At 39.3% G+C, this 20,780-nt stretch overlaps 1 protein-coding gene across 11 annotated transcripts in view; it reads right to left on the bottom strand.

Annotated features, from left to right (window-relative positions):
* Positions 1 to 20,780, bottom strand: part of TCF4 (transcription factor 4) — a 368,508-nt gene that overhangs the window by 224,798 nt on the left and 122,930 nt on the right. For all 11 annotated transcript variants that reach the window (XM_066353366.1, XM_066353376.1, XM_066353369.1 and 8 more), the window contains 2 exons: positions 20,009 to 20,070; positions 16,442 to 16,538 (listed from right to left, as the gene is read on the bottom strand). In XM_066353366.1, coding sequence (XP_066209463.1) covers positions 16,442 to 16,538; positions 20,009 to 20,070 — 159 coding nt within the window. The remainder of the gene's footprint in view (positions 1 to 16,441; positions 16,539 to 20,008; positions 20,071 to 20,780) is intronic.

Raw genomic sequence — 20,780 nt, 5'->3', positions numbered from 1 at the left:
AACCAAATCCAACAAGAAGAACTCTAATTTAAAGTATAAAGTAGCATCCCATTCTACACAAGGACATACAAGACCTGATTATACAGCCATTAATATTAAAAACAAAGATTTTAGCGGATTACAAAAGCTAACGTTTTAGTCAATGCTAAAACCTGGGCATGTAAATGGTACTTTAAATTGTATTAAAACTACAAATGAAGCAAACCCACTACTGATTAATCCAGATCTGGAATACTGAGGGAAGTCCTGGATTCACCACTTGGAGAGGAAAAGACAACTAGGACACATGCAAAGGATAGTGATCAAGAATACAAGGTATTCTATGATAAAACATTCTATGATATGTTAAATGTTTCCCAATGACACTTTTATTTTTATTTATTTTTTTTATACAGGGACAGAGAGAGAGTTAGAGAGACAGATAGATAGGGACAGATAGACAGGAACAGAGAGAGATGAGAAGCATCAATCATCAGTTTTTCGTTGTGATACCTTAGTTGTTCATTGATTTCTTTCTCATATGTGCCTTGACCATGGGCCTTCAGCAGACCGAGCAACCCCTTGCTCAAGCCAGCGACCTTGGGCCCAAGGTGAGCCCGCGCTCAAGCTGGTGACCTCGTGGTCTCGAACCTGGGTCCTCAGCATCCCAGTCCGACGCTCTATCCACTGCGCCACCACCTGGTCAGGCCCAATGACACTTTTCAACAGGAAGTGAGGATTATCATCTCGGGAAATGTGGAGAGACAACACACAACCTCCAGTAGCTTCAGAGGAAAAGACTAGAATGGCAGGCTGACAGTTACAGAACTAGGCAAGTCAGAGCTGTCATGATGCAGTGAACTGCCTTGTCAGGAGTGGCTCCTTCAGTGCAGTGAGTGCCCACGCAGAGGAATATGCACCTGTGGGGATCCGCTCGTCATCCACTGGTCACAGTGTCCTTTGTTTACCAACAACTGTGCTAGTGCCTCGCCTAGAAGGATTCCTACACTGGAGGAGAAGCTGATGTAAATCAGAAAGAATACAAGAGCTCTAAGTTCCACTCCACTTTTAAGAATCTATGCTGTCTTCCAAATATGGTGGATAGATAAATTAGTGCTCTGAAACAAGAGTTTTCATTCTAACCTATCTCAGGGAAAGAAAGGAAGAAAGGAGGGGAGAAGGAAAGAAGGAAGGAGGGACAGAGGTAGAAAAGGAAAATGGTAAAGGAAAGAATTTAAAAACAGTATATTAGGGATGAGTGATAAATTTAACATTGAAAATGATGTGATCAAATCAGAATTATCCAGCTTTCTTTAAAATGCCAAATTTGTAGAATGAGAAAAAGATGAGACAGTCTTTTTCCTTCATTTCAAGATTTTTAGAAAGCAAAAATGATCAACCCAGAAAAAAAGTTCATTTTCCTCTCATTTTGTTATCCATTCCCATGATTTCGACCACCAAATATGCCAAATTTGCAGCCCAAAACCACAAATCAATCCACCCACAAACATCTCAAAAACTCATTATGTCCAAAACTGAATATTGATCCCCATAACCTTACTCTTCTTCCCATATTACACATCTTAATGAATGGTACCACCATCAACCAGGTGGCTCAAGCCAGATACCAAGAAGCCAAGGATGACCCACCCAATCCATCAATTATCAAGTTCACCCATTTCTCCTTGATTCAGTTCAATTTCTCATCATTTCCTCCTGGAATTGCTTTAATCACTTCCTGAGTAATCTCCTTGCTTCTCATGTTGCTCTTACTCACACTTTGCTAGACTGATTGTTCTAAATCATAAATCAGATCACATTATCCCACTATATAAAAGCAATCCTTGAACAGCTCAGCACATGTTTCCTTCCTCTACCATATAAGAAAGACCATCAGTTATTCAGGGGCCAAGATTTTAATCCAGCTTCTCCTGTCATCCCTTCATCTATTGACCTATATATCTCAAGTCTTTTGGAACTAAGTCCATTCCAGACTTCCTGTTACATTCTCTAGCTCTCCCACTTCTTCACAAGCATTTCTCTCAACTGGAAATTCTCTTTTGACCTGGGTAATTCTAACTCATCTTTTAAGGCTCAGCTCATTCATTATCACTTATAACAAAATTCATGTTGTTTCACCTAATGACATCTTTTCATCTTTTCTCTTGCCTGTCTCTGAGTCACAGAGCCAGCTGATGCTGTCAAGGTTCATTTCCCAGCTTCCCTTGCACCTATGAGTAGATATCTGTTAGCAACTTGGCCCATACATTGTTAGCAGAATTCTGCTCAAGGTCATGGGAATGCATTCTTTGGCTTTTCCTAGTGGAATGGGAGAGATGTAGGTATGAACGCAGCTCTAATCTCTTCCTTTCCTTCTTCCTATCGTGAACTCTGATGTGGGGAGGAGGCAGGGAGTCAGCAACTGTCTTTCAAGAAATGCAAAATAAGAGAAAAGGCTGAAAAATGAAAATCAGCATGCTGAGGAAGGCAGAAAGGAAGGGTGGCAACACTGATGTGCTGAGTCCACACAGGTGAGCTGCTACCGCCACATATCCCCTCAGTGAGAGGAAAAACATCCTTATCTGACTACTCTATTATTATCAGGTATTTTATCAGTTGCAAGTGAACACATGCTTAACTGAGATTGCAACTCTGGGAATTCTTTCCACATTCTCTACAAGGGAGGCAGTGCAGGATGGGTAGGAACAAGGCCTATGGAGTTCAGTGGATATAAGTTCAAATCTGGGACCTGCTACTCAGCACCATACAGGTAACCTGAGCTCTCTGATCCCCGACTGTCCCCCTGTAAATGGGAGTAACAATGTCTAAAAAAGAGGTTTACTATATATAATAAGCAAACAAGATATGTGGAAAGTACTTAGCAGATGACTAGTACTCAGTGATTTTAACCATTATTATGAGGAAGTTCGTGGCCGGTAGCCCAGATATATAATCCAACAGCATCCTGTACACCCACTGATTATTTTCCCAAAGCCCTGATTTATAATTATCTGATACCAGTCTAATTCTTTACTTAGACTGTGGGCCACGCCGATGGCAAGAAAAGTAGCACGTCATTATCTAGTACCTACCAGGGACACAGACTTTCCACAATTACCAGCATTTGTTGGGTGGATGAATGAGTGAATGGTCCAAAGACTAATTTGAGTGTTGAAGCTTATCATTTGGTTAGTTCCTAGTACAAGTAAAATTTATATAGATGGTTAAAAATATATATATTCAGAAGGCCATATGATTGCAGACATGCTGATAACACATTAAGTTTATTTATCAAGAAGCCAATCAAACGTTTAAACCAGTGAAATCATCAGCTTTGCCTTCACAAATATGTAATTTGCCCTCTCTCTCACTGTCATAGGGCAGCGCTTCCTCTTCTTTAGAAAATCAAGACAGCTAAGAGATGAGGCATAAAAACAGCTCAGATACAACCAAGCCCAAAACTGGGCTCAAGATCTCTATCTTATAACCTCTGCCCTTTCCAATTTAGCCTTTAGAAAAGGCTCTCCCTCAAATATGTACTCGTGAAAGTTATAAAACGAACAAGTCCCATTGTTTTAGGGGCCTTAATGTGAGGGAGGAGGTGGGAGTTTCTTGGGCAAGTCAATAGTCTTCAAATACTAGAGTTTGCCAAAATATTTTTTCTAAGTAGTGTTTCATCATCTATGGTCAAATCCTTAAAAACAGTACTGCATGGGAATGCTATTTAAATCTGACAGCTAAAATATGTTGCCTAATCACAATGACCAACGGACAACACTGTTTGTTATAAAAACCTGCCCTCTCTTAGTCATTGATTTTCACAGTGCCGGGAGCCCTATAGAAAATATAGGGAGAAATACTCCTTCATTGTAAGGAAGGTGATCTACTCTGATAAAATTTTAACAGGTGCTGAAATTTATATATTACAGCCTTACAAGCCTACACTAATGATTAATTATCCACCTAAGTGTGTACACGACTTTACACATGCTGCCCCTTAACTAGAACACTCAGAAAAGCCATTGTACTTTGCCTAACGGACCGTGTCTTGAACAGCTAAATAGCCTACCAAATGCAAAGATTTCCCCACATGTACGCTTGCCAGTGTTAATGCAAACCAACTCTATTTCCACCGCCACACTCTTCCTTGAGGAACATGGGTAACTTAAGGAGGGCACCTACCTATAGGCAATACCAGCAAGTTCGAGCTCATTTCTCAAGCAGCTGCCTTAGTGTTTGCAAGACGCATTACTGTTCAGTTACAACTGTCGGAACAGAGAGTTCTCCTTCTAATTCTGCTCTGAGAATAATTTAAAGAGGTCACAGGGAGGCTTCTTTTTATGCTAGAGCGGGCATGAGCCCGATCCCACCCACCCTTAAAACTGGTGTCAGCTCAGCTGAGAGACTGGCCGTAAATTGTTATTTCAGAACTAAATGAAACTCATGAGGGCATGGGGCAAAATCTCTTTAGCTACTAAAATGTCTTTAAAAGACTCTGAGGAAGGTTGCTTCCTTCTGTTTTATTTTCAATTTAATATTCAAGAACTATGCAATGAATGGAAAACGCAATTACAAATATATACGTACTTAGAACATTTTAGTTTTGAGGTAACAATTTCAGAGACCTTCCCCCGCCCCAAATCACATCTCCATGAGTTACATCAGTGATGGAAATAAAGAAACCGGGGGGAAAATGGCCATTTTCATCCATCTTGTCCAAGATCACTACAAGATTAGTCAGCACACTACTGTTTAGGGGGTCTGTCCTTTCCCAGAACTAGTTCTTATGACGCCTAACAGAGGTTATCCATAGCTACTTAAGTGGTCTGACAAAATATTTTAAATATTTATGCTCGCAGCATCTCAACTTCCAAATAATATGTGTGAGATGATCAATAAACAAGGAAAAGGGAAACCCTGCAATGAAAAAAGATGCAATATAAAGTATGCACTTGATCCTGTCAAGAGATCAATGCTTAACTTAAGGCTTCCAAAAAATATGAATATTAGGCTCATTTCCAATTACTCCAAAGTTCTGAAGGAGACAGAGTCACCAATAAATTTTCCTCCACGATTTGGTATTGCCCAATGAAGTAAAATCAGTTACACATAAAGAGTTTATGCTTGCATCCGAAGTATTCAGATTTGGTCACTGAGCTGTTTAGAGTACAGATTGCTTTGTAAGGCCAAGGTGAGGAAAATGCAGGAGCAATTAGTAACCTGGTCATTTCAGACTTAGCCATGCCAATGCTGATAATAGAATGCTAAAAGATCATACTTTGTGACCAGAATGTTCTAAAATTAGCTTTTTACAGGTCTCTTTCTCTCCCATCCTTTCTTTTTTTGCTCTGTCTTCTCTACCAAATGTTATCAGGTATTACACTATTTTCACTCAACTTTAATATAGCCCAGGAGGGGGTGCATTTAATTAATCACTTCCACATTTTGCCAAAATTCACTACGATTCTCAAGTTTGCAAACACTTTTGCCAAGCTGGTCAGACACAATAAACAGAAAAACAGTCCAGATACAATAAAAGTAAATGAATTAATAATTCACAGTAACTGAATTTAAGTGCCTTCATTTAAACACAGAGCAACTACTCAGATGAGAAATTCCATCGCAGCACCAAAGACTGCCCAAGGTCAACCCAACGCCCAAGACTGCTCATCCTTCCATCCTCCACATCCCCCCATTAGGGCTTTCGTGGGGTTTCCAACCTATTAGCTTTAAATATTTTATTTTAAACATAAAATAAGCAGCTATAGTTTTACACCAATTTAAAGGGAAGCTACCTTACAGTATTTCTTATTAATAAATGTGTCAAGGAACTGAGGAGTGATTAATAAACAATCATTAAAATGAAAGCCGGTTGGGCTCTAATATTAAGTGTTTAGAAATAAGTTTACCCCTAATCGATGCTCCATATATTCTGCAACTGTTGGTCAATAGGCCTGATATTCCACAAAAGGAAATAAAACGAGAGCCACTAAATTCCTCTTTCTACTCAAAAATAATACACAGTTACTTAGGAAAGACTTGGAAATCCTTGGGAGTGAAGGGAATAAAAAACAAACAAACACATACATCGGTAATATTCTATGCCAGGCTTCCCTGGAGAAGAATGAACTGAAATGAAAGACTGTCTCTGACACCTTCCTGAAAACTGGAAGGTATGTGTAATAGTACCTACTTGATGTAAAGCATCCTACCTATGGGTTTACTCTGTTATGCAGAAGAACTACAACGCAGGCAGAAAAATCTCAGCTTGTCAGCGTACCTCTTAGTATCGCCACTCGAACACCACTCCGAGGTGCTTTTAGCCATGTCAAACAAGGAAACTTGAGAACATCTGAGTTGGAGAGAGAAATGACTGGAGGAAAATATTTCACAAAGGGGCACATTTGAATTCAACATAGTTGTCACTAAAGAGGTACTTATTTTATAGGATTACTGTTTTGGCTGAAAAAGAAAGCTTTCCGTTTTTGGTCTCAATGTTTAGAGAACTGAATATTCTATACTTTCTCCACCTGTTCTTACCTTCTGTTCCCATTTCATTAGAAAATAAGGTGTTTTAAAACTGCCATATACCCAGATCCCAAGGAATATAGACCTTTTCATTAATTACAGACTAAAGTGACAGAGGGCCTACGTGTAGCTGTGCAGTTCCACAAGGTAACAGTCACAGGGCAGTTAGTTCCATGTCTACCACTTTATCACCCTGCTCACACGACTGTGGGGAGAATGCGTGGCAGGTATCCTTAGAAACGGAAAGTTGGGCTTTGTGAGAAATTAATCCGAAGTCCCAATCACCATGAGGTGGAAGAGTCAAGTCTAAGACCCCAGGGACCACTAGCTTAGTCCTTTATTCCATGATGCCTCTCGGGATTTGAAGTGTTTAAAACTGAGTTCCCCTGCTCCTTTGGTCATCATGCATGCTAAAATGTGAGCAAAAAAACCCCAGGCTTATTTGTATTGAAGGTCAATCAACACAGCACTGAAGGCAGGCGCACTTTCATGGCCCTTGTAGCTGCACTGATGCTTCTCCTGGAGCTGAGGGACAATGGTTGGAGCAATGCTGTGCCTAATCCCTGCCTCAGGATCTCGTCAAGAATGTTCTTCACTGGTTTATGCTATCATAGAACATTTTAAGTGTCAAACTATGCAAAATTCGAAGAAACCACTGTTCCAGTGAAAAACTTAAGAGAAAAACTTCACTATTAAAGAAAAACAGCACTGTCTGTTTCACAGTCAGCTTAACTTTAGTGATCGATGGCCCTTCCCTTTCTGTGTGCTCACTGGCCTGATTTATGCCATGGCTGCGTTCAGCACAGGTGGGAACTTCTAGACAAACGTTGAGTTCAGCTCTCACTGCTATATCATACAGTCTTGGCATGTTGACTAAAATTAAATGTCGTTTTTTGGCTTCACCTAGCCCTCCACATTAAGGAACAACAAATACACTTGTGTACATGTTAAAATAAAATAGAGGCCTTAGCCCTGGCCGGTCGGCTCAGCAGTAGAGCATCGATACCCAGCATGTGGAAGTCAAGCACACAGGAAAAGTGCTCATCTGCTTCTCCACCCTTCCCCCCTCCCTCCCTCTCTCTCTCTCTCTCTCTCTTCCCCTCCGACAGCCAAGGCTCCATTGGAGCAAAGTTGGCCCTGGGCACTGAGGATGGCTCCATGGCCTCTGCCTCAGGTGTGGAATGGCTCCGGTTGCAATGGAGCAAAGCCTCAGATGGGCAGAGCATGGCACCCTGGTACGCGTGCTGGGTGGATCCCGGTCGGGCACATGTGGGAGTCTGTCTGCCTCTCCCCCCAACCCCCACCCATCCCGCTTCTCACTGGAAAAATGCAAAAAAAAAAAAAATAGAGTCCTTCTCTGCCCCAGCGGTGGGCATCCTTGTGTAGTGCTTCATTGGAACATGGCAGGTTGTTGGAGATAAGTTCCCAGGACACTATTTGGCAGCGAGTGACATAAGGGAACAATTGGTCTGTCACTTGTAGTGGTACATCCTGGGACTCTGCTGCCCCAGTCCTGCCTGAAGGGCTGCAGCAGGAGACCATGGAGTGGGCCCTGACCTGAGGCGATGCCGAAGACCACCGAAGGGCCTGGGGAAAGGGCTGTTGGCTGGATCTGGGGGCCTGCTGCCCACAGTGTTCGGGACAGCATGGCCAGAATTCAAGCCGGACCTAAAAGTGAAGGCTCTAAATTCGGATGCTGAGAGACTGACTTTGGCTACTGCTGCCTTGCTCAAGGGATGACGATAACGAAGGCACAGGCCCTGAAGGTGAAGTGTGAACAGCATGCCTCAGACCCTCTGTCCGTGCGTGACCCTATGCTTGTACTTTCTCTTTATTCCTCATTTCAACACCTTTTTGTCCACTCCATGATTTTTGTCTTTCTCTCTAATTAGCTGACCAGACTTTAGAGCTGTAACCCATTTTTATACTTTGCTAATTACATGAAAGTTTGAGCCTTGTTAATTTTTAAAACTGTTAAGTTGAAAATGATATACTTTTCACTTAGAAGAAACTAGGTAAACCCTGTAAATCGCTAAGCCTGGTGAGTCTGCTCACGTTTGCTTGTCTCTCTGCACTGGTTTGGCCGGAGAAGCTGTACTTCCTCACCACCATGCCTACCTTTGCAGCTGGAGACAGCCAGGGACATAGACGGGCAGGGCAGGCACACTGTGGACTCACCTTTCCCTGCTTCTGTCTACATCAGACCCATACCTGACCCCTGAAGCTGTGGCAGTCATCCTGAGACAATAAGGAAAAGGACAAAAGAATCACAGAGATACCTGCCATGGCATTGCTGGGCTGCACACCAACTCTAGGAGAGGCCTACCACCAGACTTCTAGCATGAGAACAATTATTATTGGCCCTGGCTGGGTAGGTCAGTTGGTTAGAGCGTCATCCCGATACACCAAGGTTGCAGGTTCAATACCCAGTCAGAGCACATGCAAGAAACAATCAATTAATACCTAAATAAGTAGAACAATAAATCTTTCTCTTCTTCTCTTTCTCCCCCTTCTTCTCTCTCTTTCTGTAATCAATACTTAAAAATTACTTTTAAGCCACCACTCACCACATTTTCCACTACTTCAAAGCAAAAGCATTCCTACCTGATACAAACTGCTTTTTACTTTTACTCGACTCTAAACGGTTTATTTTCTTAAGGTCAATATGTTTCCATGTGAGAAAACTTCTGGTATTTAGATCTATACATTTCTGTTAAGTATAATTTCAAGTAACTTTTTTCTGGTATCAGTCCTTCTAAATTTTATAAATCCTGGTTTAGTCCATCTAGTTTGACCATAGATGTGTTTGCTCATCACAGCATTAATTATGCTGTGCCCTAGAGTAGGCAGCCAAACGGGAAGGAAGCCCACAAGAGAGGCACAGAAATGGTCTTTGACTGGACAAGAGGAAATAAGTTATCTTATCTGAATACCGAAAAACATAACTGTTTTCAGTAACCTTTCTAAAAGTATCAATTTTACTTATTTCCTTTTATAAATAAAAGAATCTGTGGTTGTTTATTGAAAACTGAAGTCTACCTACACAGTAATATATAGTAGTATGTTTTCTGGCATTAGGAAAATCTACTGCTTGCAAAAATTAGGGGATATTTCAAAATGATTATGAAGCGATAAAATATCCCCTAATTTTTGTGAGCAGTGTACTTTGTACAGTCAAGGATACAGCACCATAGAATAAATTTCTATGTGACTGGCTCTGATCTGAGGTTTTCTTCCTGATACAGTAACATGCAGGCCTGACTTTATGGGCTTTTCATTTAGGGTTTAAACCCTGCATACCTAATTCCCTGATATACTCACAAACGAAACCACTCAGCAACCATTTATTAAGGCCCTACAGCTCTGTGCCAAACACTGGTCCATGTATAACACTTCTATCCTGGTGAGGCAACTTAACAGGTTATTATTTTACCCTCAACCAAGTCCATCTCTTAACTATAGATTTAGAATAAGTTAAGGGAGAGAAGAAACACCCACTTGAACCAGGCTTTAAAAATTACATTTGGAAAACATACCACGAATAAAATTACTTGAAGGTATCATATAATAGAGATGAATGAATTAGAAAGAGTGACAAATATCTCTAAAGATAAAATATAGTATAAACAGAAAAGGGCACACCTAAAAGATCAATGAACCATTAGATAAGAAAAAACCTCAGAGATTATCTAAAGGTCTACCCACTCGCTTTAAGGATGTGAGAAATAGCTGAGGCGAGGTAGCAGCAGAGAATGGAAGTCCGCTCTGAGTCCCAGACTGCGCTCAACACCAGGATTTATAAATTCACTCAACATGACACTAAAACTAGTCTTATTTGTTAATATTTGGGGAATACAGTTTAAATTTAACATATTAAAAATAACAAAACTCCCAAACAAAAAAAAAATTAACAAATAAGACCACTATTAAACATTTCTTCTCTCAAAAATTGCTTGTTACCACATTATCGGTCCAACAGATAACAGCCAACAGCAAGATAACCTCGAGCTAAAAAAGCGTCATTAAAAAGAAGACAGTGAAAATGCACAGAGACATCCCTTCACTAATGACCCTGGGCGAGCTCGGTATCATTCTCTAACTTCAGAACACTTTAAAAGGGAACTGAAATTTCTAGACCTGACATCCATATTCACGATTCCATTTTCATGAAGTTACTCAAATATTATTTGACCTCTGGCTCTTTCAAACATCAAATAATTGCCTTTACTGAACAGTTTTGTTCGTTTTCTTTTTCAATATTTACATTCCTGCATGGAAGAAAAAATAACATCTGACCAAGAGGTCAAGTTAAATCTTACGCATGCTTTAAAAAAACTATGTTTATTTGAGGTCATTCTTTACCTTTGGAGGGTAAGGCTTTCAAAACAGTTTTCCTAGTAAGAGCCTCTGCATTGGGTATTTCCAGTTTTCCAGTGAAAAGAAAAACTCCCTGTATTAGCATCTACTCACACTTGCCGTTTTACAAGAAGACTGTGCCACTAGCCTCTGCCGCTGGGATTTGAAAAAGCTCACAACACTTCACCTTTATACTGGGCTAAACTCAGGGTAGCCATAAACACTTTGAAGTAATACAAACCTAAATATTCCTGAGAGGCAAACGGAGCAGGGGAACCGAATTATAATGAGCTAGCAGCTGTCACAATATGACCACAGTAACCAAATCAAAATATCAACCACTAACCCAGATGAGATTCAAAGGTCATCCTATAAGCCAGCAGCTTTCTTCAGTTATGCCTGAAACCTTGATCTATTCCTGCAGTAAAATGTTCCACTGAGCTAGTTTGGAAACCAGTGACTCTGTGCTGGGAAATTATTTAGTGCACTGGTCAAGTACCATTAGTGGGACTAGAACCAAATACCACAATAAGGAAACCGACCCATTCACAAAGGGATCTGTAAAAAAACACAGCAGCTGATGTTGAAGTAAGCTGCACCCAACCGTACAAAAGTATCACTTTCCACATCCTGCAGTTACCAAATGCTGTCTATAATCTTATTGGCAATTTGCTCACTCAAACAATCTGGTTTTCAATTACGGCTCTGGAACAATAGAAGGAAAATGCATCTTTAGATCCTTCTTTGGATCAAAAAGTTTTAGCTGGAAAATACATTGTATCCCACTGTAAAAATATTTGGACAATTACCTGCAAAAGTTTAATGCTTGGCAAAAAGACAGTAAAGTTTAAGAAATCCATATTCCCAGTATATACTTCTTGCCAGGAATTTCAAACTATTCCATAGCATATAATCTTCTTCAAAACAAGATTCAGACCCATGGCTTCTCTGTCCTATTAGCATATTCTGAAAGCCACCCACTGACCACCTATACAGGTTTAATCAAACTGTTTAAAACTGCAGCAAACAAGTGGCCAAAAGATCCAGCGTACTACTGTACATTATCATTAATAATCACAGGGAGTCACAAAGAAGAAGTGATTTGCTTTCTCTTCAGTACAAAACAGGACACAACTGTAAGCAAGTAAAATGCAAAATAACCCAATGAAAGCAGTGAGTGAGGACGCAGGATATGTCAAGGAAAAGAGCACATCAATGGTCAATGCAGGCAGTCAGCGCTGTGAGTTGGTCTTTATCTCTCAATTCCTCCAGACTTCCCCACACCAAAAGAAAAACAGAAAGCCGTGCACACTTATTTAAAAAGAAAACAACAACAGAAAACAAATTTAGGGGCTTGCTGTTTTGTCTACTTTGACTATGTTCTTCTTTAAAGGATGTCCATAATATCAACTTCCCAAACTTTGTATGGCAACTTGCAGACAGCTTGGAAAGAGTAGCGCAGCCTTATAAGCCAGGAAACATCAATAATTCTGCTCACATAATAAGAGTGTGCACGTGCTTGTTCAAGCGTTTGGGGGTTTATTTGTTTATTTTTAGTTTAGGGATTCATAAACTATCAAACAGGGTACTATGTTCAGATACGAAAGCTTATTTCTAAAAGTATATTAATGGAACCACTCTATTAGTCTTATAAATTATAACTCATTTTTCATAAATAAGATACACAAATAAATTGAGTGTTATTTTGGTACCAAATGTAAGTATTATATTACAAAAACTGTGACATTTATGCAAAATTATTCATGTGAAATCACAAAGTTCAAAATTATAATAAAAAGTTTTACTAGCATAAAAGTTTATGAGCAAATGTTAGCAACGCCTGCATCATTTCTCCAAAATAGTGTACTGCCATAAAGAACAAAATATACAATATTAACTCATCCTTAAAGGAGAGTGGTGTATTTTATTACTTTTTTCTTTTCTTGTAATAAACTAAATCTCACTAAGTAAAGTTTACCAAAAAAAAAAAAAAAAAATCAGGTCATCTGCAGTTAATAATTCTTTCCCATAAAATTAGTGTCAGTTATTTCTGTAGCAGACGCCTAATTCAGTTACAGGCTTGATTGATTTGGCAATAGAGAATCTGGTCCAATAAAGTGGCTGATTTATTTCTGATGCTATAGCTTTTACCCTTATATGACATCATAGTAGAATTAAGTCTTTGACACATAAAAAAAATCCTTTATAATTAATGACAACTAAATATGCTGAGAATGAATACTGGAATATTATCAAAAACTTACATTAAAGTCTAATACCTCCTTCTGGTAGAATGAGAACTTTTGCAAAGATCTTAACACAGACTATGGATTTGGACACAAAGAACAGTTTAGAATATACCATATATTCTGAGTTCAAATTGTTCTCCAATTTGTCGCCCTTTTAAACTGGTTGTCTTTAATTTCTTGAAAATGTCCTATCTTGTCTTTGTAAAGATACAACACAATACCAAGCATTGCTCATCTCAAAAGTGGTTTCATTTTAATAAACAGCAGCTTGAGCAAAATCAATGAGAATCTTTGTTCCCAAATCTAGCCCTGAGATACTCAAGCCAATCAAGAAGGCGTTTGGGATGTGAGAAATTATAAGGGTGGGAAGGCTTTTTAATGCTGCTGCATCGTAGTCAGTTCTCTAAAGATACTTTTTAAATTCTTCTCCAGACTAAAAATGCAAGGTATTTCATAGTTGTTTAAATGTCTTTTTTCTCCCTTTTTCCTTCTTTGCACACTGCACCATGCCCTCTTGCTCTGAGGGCAACTTCCCTGACCCCAGTCTGACACTGCACCGTTAATGTCAGATAAACCATTTAGCCCAAGCACAATTCTTTTCTGTGCAAAAATCTGCTTGAGGTGGAAAATGTAGCAGTTTGTAAACAATAAAGAGCCATGTTTCAGACCAGACAGCTTATCTAACAGAGAAGTCCTTTCATTGAGAACAGTGGGTGGGAGACTCCGGACATAGTAGTGTTTCCTATCACAATGCAGGAGACTGTCTTGGCCTCCATATTTAAGAGTTTAATGGGAAGGAGGGCAGACGGGATAAAAGAACACAGCTGACATCGACTTTTAGCTTAACAACTAAGTGAAAAGAACTCTTTCCCCTCTAGCTCTAGACTCTCATCCACTTATATGTTAAATATTATTTGGAATGAAAAATGGTAAACACTGGTAAAGCAGCTGCCCATAAGGACACAGGAACAACAATTGTTTACTATCATCGTATTGCTTGATGTATTCTGTAACATGAACTTATCAAGCTGTTCTTTAGGGAAACATTTTTAAGTGTATATTACATGAAATTCTAAATAAGTAGTAATTTATTTTATTTAAATACTTTATCTCATCAGGGGATAGTTTTAGAATCTACTAAGGAAGTTATTTACTACACTCTTTAGGTGCTGCTTCTCAAGATTTTTATTTTCAAATTAATTGTTCTATTCTATGAAGTTGGATGAAGATGAATAGAGAAGCAGTGGCATCAGAAATGAAAATTATTACTACTGCCACTGAAGGGTCTAAAGTTTTCTTTAAATTTTAAGTTGATAAATACATCTAGCCTTCTGTATCTGTATATCCTAAATAGAGGAAATCTGTACCTTCCTAATGGAAACTGATGAAAAATTGGAATTTTTGTTTTAGCTACAAAGTTAAAACAGATATGAAATTAACATTTTAAGGTAAAAAAAATAAAAGGCACAAATATAAGAACAAGCTATGATCAAAGACAACTTTGTGATTCTCGAAGTTGGGATGACACAGGGTACAACATACGATATTACCCATTAAAAATACATTGCTAGTATTTCTCTGCTATATCTATTTTATGTTAAATTATCTGAAATTCTTTAGACGGATTTACTGGTGATTTGGGGCAGGGGGGAAGAAGACTGAGATTCAAAGACTATCTATGCCTTAAATAACAAGTATAGTTCCAAGGCTTAAAAATCGGGACATTCTGGCCCTGGCCGGTGGCTCAGTGGTAGAGCGTCGGCCTGGCGTGCGGGGGACCCGGGTTTGATTCCCGGCCAGAGCACATAGGAGAAGCGCCCATTTGCTTCTCCACCCCCGCCCCCTCCTTCCTCTCTGTCTCTCTCTTCCCCTCCCGCAGCCAAGGCTCCATTGGAGCAAAGATGGCCCGGGCGCTGGGGATGGCTCCTTGGCCTCTGCCCCAGGTGCTAGAGTGGCTCTGGTCGTGGCAGAGCGATGCCCCGGAGGGGCAGAGCATTGCCCCCTGGTGGGCAGAGCGTCGCCCCTGGTGGGCGTGCCGGGTGGATCCCGGTCGGGCGCATGCGGGAGTCTGTCTGACTGTCTCTCCCCGTTTCCAGCTTCAGCTAAAGAAAAAAAAAAAATCGGGACATTCTTTAAAAGCATTTGCAATTACAGTTTCAGAATGATATAATCATGGCTGTGTGTTTCCCTGGAGTGTGGTCCAACAGCTTACGCTGAGAAATTTAATGTCATCTATTGACGGATTCTCAATAAAATTTGGGCAAGTTGAGAGATTTACTAATATTGTTAAAAATGCAGATTTACTAGATCAATCATTATTTTTTCAGTCAAAAGTAAAGTAACCAGATATTGAGATCTTTTAAAACACTATGAGTTATCTTTTCATTGCTTAGGTTACTGCTGTTAAACAAACATCCTACTGGGTAGTCAAAGCAGAAGACTAGGCTAAGGACACCAGTAGAAAGAGCAGGCAGTAAACTCGAAGACTGTCTCAAACTACACAGAGCTCACCCCCAGGGAGGGAGGATGACGACTGTCTGAGCCAGAGATTTTCAACCTTTTTCATTTTGCGGGACATAGAAACTAATCACTAAAATTCTGTAGCACAAAAGATATTTTTTGTAGACCCGACCAAAAAAAAAAAAAAAGTAGGTACAATTTTGATACATTCATACCAAATGGCCATTGTTGTGTTGGCTATTGTCACATTTTTCTTTCACAATCCAAGTGAAAAGCAGCCAGTGCCCCTGACTAAATAGGTATTGCATGCTTTAAAAATTCTTGCGGCGCACCTGTTGAACATCACTCCCTAGACTACTAGCACTGAGGTTCACCCCTTGATAAACACGCAACCAGATCTTACAATTCAACTTGAAAACATGACTATGACTTCAGCACAATAAACCTACCAAGCACACTGTATCTATTATTAAAAGGGTTTCCATAACCTCCATTAATAAAAATTCACTGGCAAACCCAAAGATATTTTAATTTTAAAATTCACTACTTTGATTTCGTCAACCTTTACTTAGGAAACTATTGCTGCAACACTGAAATTGTGATAAGTGCTTTGTGTCTGTGGGAGACAAAATTTCCACGTAGATTCAATGAAATTCTGTAATCCCACATGGCTGTGGAACTTAGTTCCTTCTGCATTATTACCAAGCATAAACTATCAATATTTTCCTACAATTTAAAATTACCATAGAGAACTGAATAAAAATCCAACTTCCTCAAAACATAACATCCGTCTGGGCTTGGGTTCTCCCTTCCATGGCAGAATATATTCATTTTAAAAAAAAATCACATTAATTTAAAAGTCATCTTACTTTGTATTCTGGAATTGACAAAAGGTGGAGAGAGATTGTCATGCGACCCAAGATCCCTGCTGGTCATGTGGTCATAGGGCGTCCCATCTCCATAGTTCTGTAAATAAAAAATATCATAAGTTCTACTTTTACATGAAAAAAATAATCAGCCCATAAATATGCCCCCACTATTAAGAATTCTCTGATCCAAAGAAACTAGCGTCCACCAGTCTGATCCAGGAAGCTCATTAGAAGGAAGCTGCACCTTCACAGGTACAGTGGTTAAGAGAGGGCTTTAGAGTCTGCAGAGTTCAATTTTTTCTCATAACTGCTGTGAAATCTATGCAATAATAATAATCAACCCAACTTGCAGGAAGTTGTTGACATGATTAAATGAAATAATGCTTGTACAACACTTGACATAATATATATTTTTGCCTAACCAGGCGGTGGCACAGTGGATAGTGTCTGACTGGGACGCAGAGGACCCAGGTTCGAAATCCCAAGGTTGCCGGCTTGAGCGCGGGCTCATCTGATTTGAGCAAGGCTCACCAGCTTGAGCCCAAGGTCGCTGGCTTGAGCAAGGGGTTACTTGGTCTCTTGGTCTGCTGTAGCCCGCCCCCCCCCCTCCCGTCAGGGCACATATGAGAAAGCAATCAGTGAACAACTAAGGTGCTGCAATGAAGAATTGATGCTTCTCATTTCTCTCCCTTCCTGTCTGTTGATCCCTATCTGCCCCTCCTCTCTGCCTCCGTCACACACACACACACACACACACACACACACACACACACGAATATATATATATATATATATATGTATGTATGTATTAGAAATTATTATTTTGCTAAGCCCACATTTAAAAAAAATTTTTTTCCACTGATTTGAGAGAGAGTGGTGGGAGGAGAGAGAAGGATCAACTTACTGATCCACCTAATTGTTCCATTTACTTGTGCACTCACTGATTGTCTCTCATATGTGTGCTAACCAGGGATCAAACCTGCAACCTTGGTGTGCCAGGACAGTGCTCTAGCCACTGTGCAACTCGGTCAGACAACATTATTCATTTTTTTAAATAGAAGGTTGTACTATAAGAGAAAATCACCCATAGCCTATAATGAACAGCTTTTGGAAGACCAAGATAGAGCCTTCAAAAGAGCAACATTTGGTTTTTATGACATTGAAATTTCAATGTTTTGTTTTAGTTGTTATTGCGGTTGTAAGATAATTGGATCATTCCATCAGTAATTAACACATAATGTTAAAATTATTACAATAAAACTATGAAGGAACATCACATCTTCAGTATAAACTAGTACTTCTGGATTTGGACAAAGTGTGACACAAAAAAAATAGTTTTAAAGCAGACATTAATTTTGTCATTATTATGATTAACTCATTGTTGTTTTAATGGGAATTTAAACTTAAAATGTTTCTAAAATCCCACTTTTCATGGAGGAATTGACAACATATAGGTAAGAAAATCATATGTGTAATATGCTTTAAATTTCTGTCTACTACGGTGAGTTAAATAACCAAAAAAAAAAAAAAAAAAAAGTCATTCTGCTCAGCTGGTTGCACTGCCCATAAAGACTAAGTCAAATTTACTCAGAGGTGTCAGTTGGCATGTCAGCCAAAGGGCAGAATCTGCCCACACAAAGATGGATGCTATATGAAAAATGAAAAGGCACACCAACTCACCAGAGAATAACTGGAACCCTTAAAGTTCCAAACAAGCCCATTTTTAATCATCTTTCCTCATTTATAAAAATTAAGCTGAATGATGCCATAATCTGATGCTGTCAATATGTCAGTATACAGAAAGATGTCACATGCTTAGCACGGGTCTTACACTCCCTGATTCAATACCAAGCATTACATAATACTAATTATTATTAAGTGAATCCACCCTGAAGTATATTCTAAAAGCTTAGAATACATTATCGAATTTAAACCTCAGCACAGTACTGCAAGGTAGCTGAAAATATCACCATTCTAAGATGAGAGAAGAGAGGCTTAGGTTGTACGGGTACAAGTCAGCCACAACGATCTGTCTCATGCCAACTCCCTGGGTTTAGGAAATATAAATTGCAAAATATTGATTCAAATTTTACACCGACATATTCCCTGAAAAAAAAAGTGGCAGAACAGTTCATGAACATGGAATAAAAGTCGGAATGTTCTTAAATGAGCCTTATTCATTCTCGGAAATATAATTACAAGTACTATATGTGTTAAACTGAGGAATCATAAGAAATTAAGCAGTCTGATGAACTAAACAAGAGAGGGAAGCGCTATCATCTTCTACACTTGCTGTCAAGGGGGATGGATTTATTTTTGCAAGTGCAGACTGTAACATGAGGAGGAGGAAAGATTTCCTCAACCCATCCATATTATGCATTAGAATGTCAAACTCGACAGCTGGTACAAGAGCTCAACAAAGTTACTGGTAAGCTTAGAGATCCTGCTGTACCCTGAAGACTAGAGTGAGAACCTCAAGGCCAACAGACGGGTGGAAATGGGTAACAACTACGGCATGCTGCAATGTCCTCATTTTGATAACATGAATACCTACCTTCCCCACCTCTTATGCCAAAACAGAGACCTCTCTCTCTTTCCCGAAGTTATGTGAATACTTAAGAGTAAAATGTTACCCTCCCTACAGAATGCTTCATCTATACAGCTGGCTGGGGGAGGTGCAGATATTTCTTCAGCTATGTGCTCTAAGTCTATTTTTAATTTGGGGCATTATATGTACATTATAAAAGCTGACATGGATTTTAGAGGGCCTAAAAAGGAATCAACTGAAGACGGATTATATATCAAGTCATATCTATTTAAGTTGAAGGGAACATAAAAGATCCTCTGGGTCTGCTTCTTCATTTTATAAATCAGGAAAATGAAGACCAAAGAGGAGAAATGACATGTCCAGAATCAAATTCACACAAAAACACATACTGCCCAACCACCTCTCTCCGCCCCAGTTCATGGCCTTCCCATTACATCCAACTTCACGACCAAATCCTGGAGGAAAACAATGAAAAAGAGTAGCAAAAATCTGAGACCAAATAAATGAATGAACCCCACTGGTGACTAAAGGCACTACTGATGGAATAATAACGTTTACAAAATGAAATCAACATAGATTTATTGTAGATGATATTGATAGGCTAGAACTTCATACTATATCTTCAGAGTTATTCAGCAGTCTATTTACACCAATATATTACAGGGATACTAGGATTTTTTCCAAAGTGGTGTTATCCACACACACACACACACACACACACACACACACACACACACACACAAAGTCCTATAATACTAGATTAATAACTGGCAAGGTAAGACCAAATATTTAACGAAGGATTTTTCTTCTGGTTAGCAGAAGTGGAACAGGTGTCAAATCCAATAATAGCATCCAGTAAGAGAATTTTAAAAAATCCAAACACAAACTGATCCTCATTAAACTTAGAGTACCTATATGTCTGTGCTGTTGTGTGTGTGCTTGAGAGAAACTCACCTTCCGTTTGTCAATTTACATACGTGAGACATCTGGATGTGGGAAAAAAGATTAGATATACTTACCCTGGACGGGCTTGGATGTCCTCCATTCCCCCAGGACCCTGAGCTACTTCTGTCTTCTACATCTGGGGACAAGAGAAAAGTTCTTTAGGCTTTCTTGCAATAATTCTTTCTTTTTGCATATGCACTTTTAAATTAATGTTTCAAATTAATCTCCTGTTGCCTTTAATTAAGAATCAAGCACAGGCTACCACGATGATAATGGCTTCTGACCCATCTACTTAAATTAACTCATTTAAATTCACAGCAAAATGAACCGGACCCTCAGGAGCCAGAGGTGTGAACATGAAGATTACTCCCATCCTCCAGTGCTTCCCAGCCTCAACTTTCACAGACATGAAAGAGCACTCAAAATTTTTATTTAAATCTTTTAGACGAAATAAGTGTAATAATACACTAACACAACCTTAATACAGAAACAAAAAAGTAAGTTAAATTCAGGTAAATAGTCATACTAGCAGCAGCAACATCCACGCCATAATGCTCTTGAAAACTTTGTTCTCTAGCCGAGCCCCGTCATACCAGACAATACACATGCAACAAAATACGCGAGACAAGAAAGAACCTGATCGTCTATTTCTACCAGAACACCACCTGGGTATTAGAATTTTGTTTTTTAAGTTAAGACAACACTGTCTCAGTGTTGTAGTATTTTTTAATTTTTTAAAGTGAAATTTAGAAAGGAAGACAGAAAGAGACAGAGAGAGAGAGAGAGAGTGAGAGAGAGAGGGAGAGAGAGAAATATCGCTAGGTTGTCCACACATTCATGCCATCA

This window comes from Saccopteryx leptura, chromosome 11, assembly GCF_036850995.1.
Source record: "Saccopteryx leptura isolate mSacLep1 chromosome 11, mSacLep1_pri_phased_curated, whole genome shotgun sequence".
NCBI lineage: Eukaryota > Metazoa > Chordata > Mammalia > Chiroptera > Emballonuridae > Saccopteryx > Saccopteryx leptura.
Note: the sequence above shows the minus strand (reverse complement) of the source record. Positions and strands in the feature narration are given on the sequence as shown.